This window comes from Garra rufa, unplaced genomic scaffold (assembly GCF_049309525.1).
Source record: "Garra rufa unplaced genomic scaffold, GarRuf1.0 hap1_unplaced_254, whole genome shotgun sequence".
Lineage (NCBI taxonomy): Eukaryota > Metazoa > Chordata > Actinopteri > Cypriniformes > Cyprinidae > Garra > Garra rufa.
Genome location: NW_027394528.1, coordinates 1 through 8,308, shown reverse-complemented (window position 1 = coordinate 8,308; position 8,308 = coordinate 1). Strand labels below are relative to the sequence as shown.

At 37.4% G+C, this 8,308-nt stretch overlaps 1 protein-coding gene across 1 annotated transcript; it reads left to right on the top strand.

Annotated features, from left to right (window-relative positions):
- The first annotated feature begins 700 nt into the window (after positions 1–700).
- On the top strand, positions 701–8,307 carry LOC141317060 (casein kinase I-like). The gene is made up of 12 exons (XM_073832885.1): positions 701–776; positions 899–960; positions 1,532–1,628; positions 1,720–1,830; positions 1,907–2,055; positions 3,761–3,989; positions 4,075–4,245; positions 4,331–4,479; positions 4,559–4,757; positions 4,926–5,062; positions 5,142–5,204; positions 8,209–8,307. Exons 3-11 carry the CDS (start codon positions 1,553–1,555, stop codon positions 5,172–5,174), a joined length of 1,254 nt encoding a protein of 417 aa, XP_073688986.1. The 5' UTR covers positions 701–776; positions 899–960; positions 1,532–1,552; the 3' UTR covers positions 5,175–5,204; positions 8,209–8,307.
- Position 8,308: the final 1 nt, after the last annotated feature.

The following is an 8,308-nucleotide window of genomic DNA, read 5'->3' as shown; positions in this document are numbered from 1 at the left end:
TGTTTTATAAAAGCAATAAGCCCCATGAAGCTGTGGTTTACAGTGAATTTATAACAGCTAAGAGGCGAGTTATACCAAAGACTTTATATATAGGGACTTTGTTTATACTCCCTTAGCTGTTATAAATTCACTGTAAACCACGGCTTCACGGGGCTTATTGCTTTTTTTATAAAATGGGTAATTCCGGTCCTGGATTCTGATTAGTTGAGCCGCGTTCGAAGCTGTTGTAAATTATCTGTGTGTTGCAGCAACCACTTTGTTGCAACCACAACTATTTCAGAGGAACTTCATTTGTTTTATTAATATCATTACAATTTGCTTTGTTTTAATTTGTGAAACCTACTATGTATATGAAATAACCATTTTATTAAATCAATAAGCCCCAAGAAGCCATGGTTTACAGTGAATTTATAACAGCTAAGAGGCCTAACCACAGCTTCCTGGGGCTTATTGGTTTGTTTTAAAATACCGAGGTTACCAAAATCCGTTTCTTAATCAGAAATGATTGTATATTATTAACATTATTACATTTTTACCATATGTCAAAAAAAATATTTTTTTAAATTACAAAAATATAAAAAACACAGTTTCGCTGATTAAATAGAGCGTTGTAGTTCGTCCGTGTGGGTGGAAGAGAAGCTGCGTACTCACGTCAAGCGCGCGGCCCCTTGAAGTGATCCGGGTCCTTCCGCTAGTTTGTGAATGACATCATTTCTGTGAGAAGTGCGCTGGGATACAAACAAGGGAGGCTGCTGCTCGCTAGCCCGCTAATGCAAGTAGGTCAATCCATGTGCAGAGATATGAAATCAAGGATTTAAAATCTGAGGAGGAAAGCAGTGGTTGGAATTACATTTGTGATGAGACGTTTAAAATTACGCTTGCACTCTTCGCTGTCCAGGGTCCTGTCTTACGAGCGCAAGCCTGTCGACCAGCCTCACTTTTCCACCACCCTTACGTTAGGTAAGAAAGATGTTACAGCTTTAAGGTCATATCAGGACATGGGTCTTTAGCATTCATTTAGCTGTCCTGAATAAATGTAAACGTCAGCACCAGTTCGTGAAATCTCGGGATCAACATGGTCTTGGGTGCGGCTGCTACAAAATTAGCTGAAAATCGCTGAAGACAGATACGTCTTGTGTGTTCAATTATGCAAACGCCATAAAACACTCACGAAAATAGGTCGTTTTCTATAGATTCCTCATTCTAACGTTTATAATATGCACATTGATAATCAGCGATGGTGTCTAAGATTAAATATTAACCTGTTCGTTGCAAGTTCGTAGGAAATGAACAGCAACTGTGTTCGGATCAAATCACATGACTCAGATGTCAGATGTTAGATGCATGACTGCCAGTGCTGACTGCATTTGCAGCCTTTTTTAATCTGAAATGTGAATTAAATCTAGGCTGGGAGAAATGCTGAAGTGAGCATCCTATTTACATCTGCTGTGTGCTGAAATGCAGATCTGACTAATTGTTTGAGACTAATGTGTTTGATCTACATCACACTAACATTTTGTGTGACTCCAAGGCTGCTTTTAGGGAAGGAATCATGGAGTTGCGTGTTGGGAGTAAATACCGTCTTGGGCGAAAGATTGGAAGTGGCTCCTTCGGTGATATTTACTTGGGTAAAAATTATATTATTTACACTAACTCACTACTGATGGAGATTTTGTGGTGTGAAGTGTCGTCCTAATGTTTAAAACGAAAATCTTTCAGGTGCAAACATCACATCAGGAGAGGAGGTAGCCATTAAACTGGAGAGTGTGAAGACTAAGCATCCACAGTTACATATTGAGAGCAAGTTCTATAAGATGATGCAAGGTGGAGGTGAGAACGGATTTCGTTCAGTTTGCTTTTTGATGCTACGAATAGGTTTCTAGACATGTTTCTTCAATCTCCTTAGTTGGGATTCCCTCGATCAAATGGTGTGGTGCTGAAGGGGACTACAATGTCATGGTGATGGAGCTCCTGGGTCCGAGCTTGGAAGACCTGTTCAACTTCTGCTCGAGGAAATTCACACTTAAAACAGTCCTGCTGCTGGCAGACCAGATGGTAATTGCATTGAAAGTATATTTAAAACAGATCTTAAAGCAAAAAAAGTCATAGTTGTGCTTATACTTAGGGTTGGTTATTTGAACAACCCCGTCCTGCACGGTTTTTGCTACGGATGTGACACTTTCCCTTGGTTTCACAGATGTGGCTTAAGCCTAGACTAAAATGTAGGCCTGAGCTGTTTCAACTGAAAGAAACTTGCACTGACTGATATTAAAATATATCAGTGTTTCCTTTCTCAAGATGCACAGTAGTAATGTTTTTATCTAAGGAACGTTTATAAAAATTACTTAAATGTCTTAACTATGGCCTAATCCTGACTTAGACTAAGACCTGTCTATGAAACCGGGCCTTTTTGTCTTGTTGTTGGGAGTTTTGTATTATTTTAATAAGTGATAATACTTAATGAGCAAAAATCCTATATATTTATATTGAACGAAGGACCTGAGGCATATCAAGGGATCGGAATATCAAATCGAAAACCCTAACAGCCGCATAGCAACATGCTTAAACCCCCAAAATATCATAGCAGTTGAGTAGCAATGCAATAGCAACTATCTTCAATGCCCTAGGGTCATAAATGCACGTTTTTGATATGTAAAAAAAACTATATGAAACTTATATGCACTACAAGTGAAAAGTTTTTGAACAGTAAGATTTTTAATGTTTTTAAAGACGTCTCTTCTGCTCACCAAGCTTTTTATTTGATCCAAAGTAAAGCAAAAACAGTAAAACTGTTAAATATTTATACTATTTAAAATAACTGTTTTCTATTTGAATATATTTTAAAATGTAAATAATTCCTGTGATTTCAAAACTGAATTTTTAGCATCATTACTCCAGTCACATGCTCCTTCAGAAATCATTCTAATATTCTGGTTTGCTGCTCAAAAACATTATTATTATATGGAAAACAGCTGAGTAGATTTTTTTTTCAGGTTTCTTTGATGAATAGAATGTTCAGAAGAACAGTATTTATCTGAAATAGAAATCTTTTGTAAGATTAAAGGTCTTTATCATCACTTTTGATCAATTTAAAGCATACTTGCTAAATAAAAGTGTTAATTTCTATAAGTTCTTTCCCTAAAGAATATACTGACTCCAAGCTTTAAATGGTATAGTGTATAATGTTACACAAGCTTTTTATTTTACATAAATGCTGATCTTTGGATCATTGTATTCATCAAAGAATCCTGAAAAATGTACTCAACAGTTTTAAATATTGATAATAATAATAATAATAATAATACATGTTTCTTGAACAGCAAGCCAGCATATTAGAATTATTTCTGAAGGATCATGTAACACTGAAGACTGGAGTAATGATGCTGAAAATTTAGCTTTTAACACAGGAATAAATTACATTTTATATGTTATATTAATAATATATTCAAACAGAAAGCAGTTATTTTAAATAGTAAAATATTTTATAATTATACCACTTTTGCTGTATTTTGGATCAAATAAATGCAGAGAATTCTTTAAAAACATTAAAACTCTTACTGTTCAAAAACTTTTGACTGGTATTAGTTTTATGTAATGGAATGCAATATTCTTAAGAAAAACTATACAAAACCTCCTCAATCAATCAAATTTTAAATATGTAGTGCTAAAACATCATTTTAACCCAGAAAAAAATGAATGATCATAATTTAATATAGATTTTATACATCTGGGACAACTGTTTGATGTTTACTCTTTCCAGATTAGCAGAATCGAGTACATCCACTCCAAGAACTTCATTCACAGAGACATCAAACCTGATAATTTCCTGATGGGGCTTGGCAAGAAGGGAAACCTGGTCTACATCATAGACTTCGGCTTGGCCAAAAAGTATCGCGACGCCCGCACACATCAGCACATCCCGTATCGTGAGAATAAGAACTTGACTGGCACTGCCCGCTATGCCTCCATTAACACCCATTTGGGCATTGGTAAGGGCACCAGAGAAATGCATTCTGCTGATAAAAGAGGACTCTTTATTTTGGGTTATTCTATATTTACCTTCTGTTTCCACAGAGCAATCTCGACGGGATGATCTCGAGTCCCTTGGCTACGTTCTTATGTACTTCAACTTGGGTTCTCTGCCCTGGCAAGGCCTCAAAGCAGCCACCAAAAGACAAAAGTATGAGCGAATCAGCGAGAAAAAGATGTCAACTCCTATTGAGGTTCTTTGCAAGGGCTATCCATGTGAGTAGATGCAATTTGATTAGCTAGATGACATGAAATTACATTTCTCATTTAACTCTGTTTTCTTTTCCTAATACATCCCCAGCTGAATTTTCAACCTACATGAACTTCTGCCGCTCACTTCGGTTTGATGACAAACCGGACTACTCTTATTTGAGACAGCTGTTCAGGAATCTTTTCCACAGACAGGGATTTTCATACGACTATGTGTTTGACTGGAACATGCTGAAATTTGTATGTTCTTTAAACATTTTACATTTTTGTGGTGTAGTTTAAATATTGCTCACCTTGTGGGTTTTTCTGACTGTGTCAGGGCTCTAGCAGGACAGCAGAAGATAAAGAGAAGGAGCAGAGGGGTGAGGGAGAGGAGAGGGATGAAAGGACCGGAGGCGGACCGCCGGGATCCGCGGCTCGTGCTTTGCCCTCCGGCCCCAACCTCCCAGCTCCTAACAGGGTGCGCAACGGCCCAGACCCCGCCAGCTCAACACCTGCCTCCCGTGTGCCACAGTCTGGTAAGTCTAAGGATGACCGGAGGTGTTATTGATGTCTGTTCTATTTATAAGTAGGTTATTTTTGAAGTACGTGGTTTCTCCTCCGTATGAAACCACATCCGCCTGACCTTCTGTGTTGTTGGTTATTGAAATCGGCATTTATAACTTACCTGTTGTTTTGTTTTTCAGGGAACGCATCTCCAAGAGCAGGTCGAGGAGCTGAGCGGGAAAGGAGAGTGTGTTTACGGCTGCACCGCGGTGCTCCTGCCAATGCCTCCCCTGACCTCCCTCTCCGTCATGATCAGATCCGCATCACTCCCCCACAGGTTTCCGTTCACGTACTGGCTTTTCGCTTAATTCCCTGATATTTGTTTTTGCTCTGACCTGTCTGTCTTCCTCACACAGGTCAGCGTTCCATTCGAACACATGGGGAAATGAGCAAGTTCTGTCATTTACTGTTTTTAGGAGGTTAGTGATTTTCTTTCTTGGTCTGGATTTTTCGTTTCGCTTATCCAAAATGCACTGAAATGCAATTCGTACAAATATTGACTTTTCATACACACAATACACCTCTTATATAGCTTGTTTTTAAGTTTTGAATTAAAATTAATTAGGATATTTTCTGTTACAGTGCCTTGCGAAAGTATTCGTACCCCTTCATTTTGTTCACATTTTATGATGCAGCCTAATGTTAAACTGTTTTAAGTTACTTTTTTCCACAACAGTCTACACTCCGTACACCATAATGACAAAGCACAAAACAGATTTGTGACAACTTTGCAAATTCATAAAAATAAAACACTGAAATGAGTACATTGCATAAGTATTCATACCCTTAACTCGGTACTTAGTTGAAGCACCTTTACAGCCTCAAGGCACATCTGCATTTGGCAATTATCTGCCATTTTTTCTCATCTCTTCACCTCTCAAGCTTTGTCAGCTTGGATGGGGGCTGGCAGACATTTTCAGGTTCTCCAGAAATGTTTGATTGGGATCAAGCCCAGGCTGTGGCTGGGCCACTCAAGGACATTCACAGAGTTGTCTATAAGCCACTCTTGCTGTGTGCTAAGAGTCATTGTCCTGTTGGAAGGTGAACCTTCTGACAAGTGTGAGGTTCTGAATGCTCTGGGCTGCATTTTCATTAAGGCTATCTCTATATTTTGCTGTGTTGAGCTTTCCTTTTACTCTGACGAGTTCCTCAGTCCCTGCCATTGAAAAACAGCCCCACAGCATGAGGCTACTACCATCACACTTTATTGTTGGGATGCTACTGTGCAGGTGATGAGGTTCGTTAGACCAGAGAATCCTATTTCTCACAATTTGAGAGTTCTTCAGGTGCTTTGTTGCAAATTCTGAGTGTGTTTTCATGTGTCTTCACTGAGAAGGGGCTTAGGGTTGCCCCTTAAACTGCCATAAAGACCGGATTGGTGGAGTGTTGCAGTGATGTTTGTCCTTCTGTAAGTTTCTCCCATCTGCATATATGATCATGGAGCTCCACTAGAGTGACCATCAGGTTCTTGGTCACCACTCTAGCCAAGGCCCTTCTCCATAAATTGCTCAGTTTGGCCAGGAGGCCAGTTCTAGGAAGAGTCCTAGTTGTTCCAAACTTCTTCCATTATGGATAATGGAGGCTACATGCTTCTGTGAACCTTCAGTGCAGCAGATTTTTTTCTGAGCTCTTTCCCAGATCTGTCTTGACGCAATCCACAGGCAGTTCTTTTCTTTTGAATTCAGGGCTTGGTTTTTGCTCTGATATACATTTTCAGCTGTTAGACATTTTATTAAGAAGTGTGTGCCAAATCATACTCATTCAAATAATTTGTCACAGGTTAACTTTGTAGTGAATTGTAGTAACATCTACAAGCAATATGAATGCTCCTGAGCTAAATTTCAACTGTCCCAGATAAGGGTATAAATACTTATGCAATGGAATCATTTAGGTTATTCATTTTTAATACATTTGCAAAGATGTTAGAAACTTGTTTTTTGCTTTGCCGTTATTGTGAATGGAGTGAAGATTGATGTGGAAAAAAGTAATTTAAATCAGTTTAACATAAGGCTGCAACAACAAAAAATGTAAAAAATGAAGGGGAATGAATACTTTTGCAAGGCAATGTATAAAGTCAGAAATGTCAGGGAAATACAACTGTCCTGATATCGTAATAATAAAAAAAGCAACTGTTTTGATATAATCTCTTTTTTTTATTAATATTATTTTTTAGAAAATACATTTAAGAAAAACAACAGGAAATGACATTAGAGAGTTCAAGTTCAATATGTTTAATATCAGTGAAACCTTTTATGATGGTTAGGTTAGGGATGGTTAGTTCAGGTTGTAAAATGTGAAATGATACATCTCCCTAAAATTGTGATATTTATAAATGAATAATTCCTCATTAAAAATTTAGTAAGGATGCATTTAATTGATCAAAAGTGACAGTAAAGACATTTATGACATGACATAAAATTTCATCACATAAATTAAAATTCTGTTCTTTTCAACTTGCTATTCAAAGATTTTCAAAATTTAAAAAATCACCGTTTCCACAAAATATTAAGAAGCACAACTGTCTTCAACATTAAGAATAATAAGAAATGTTTCTTGAGCACCAAATCAGCTTTAGAATGATTTCAGAAGGATCATGTGATACTGAAGACTAGCGTAATGGTTCCTGAAAATTAAGCTTTGCCAAAAATAAATTACATTTAAAATATATTAAAACAAAAAACAGTCATTTTGACCCAACCACTATAAATAGTTTGCACATACATCACGATTTGGTCAGCTACCCGGATGCGCGGCCATACTGGCGATACTCGGATGTAAACAACAGCATAGATTGCACGGTTAATATACTACTGAAGATGTTGTTCTGCTAATTTATGCTGTCTAAACCACAGGAAAAACATGTGGAAGCTGCTAAATCATATAGAGGAGGACTTAGTAAGCAGGAAAGGGCGCAATATTTTGACAAACTAAAGTTAATAGCTGGTGAAGATACGCAAAAGCAGTATTAATTAAAATATTAGCCTAATATTTCACCTATCTGACTGGAAATGATAAGAACAAGCACAAATGTTGTTCAGATTTTGTCCTGGAAATCCTTCAGTTTGGCCAACCACAAACGCCTTTTGTTCCTCGGTTTTTTGCACTCTTCTCCTTGATTTGTTATAACTTTTGGCAGTCTGTAGTACTACAAATGTTTTTCCCCATCAGACCGATACGTACAGGTCAAAACATGACAATAATTGACTATTTTCAGTAGCAACAATCAGCAAAATATGTGAGTTTCATTTGGTTCAGTAGCATTGTTTACATTCAGTGTTGCTAATATGGCAGATTAATGACACGTCATTAAAACACTCTATACTGCACAATAAATAGGTTTCAGTATTTAAAAGGTTTTTTTTCCCCCAAAACTCTTATGTAATTAACTTGCTAAAGTGTGTTTACATTTACTTCATTTTGCAGGATTACAACAGACAACTCCCCTAAAGCATTTATAATCATCTTTCTATGTAAAACGGGAGTGCGACGGAGGCAAGAAGCAGAAAGGAAGGAACCACATTTT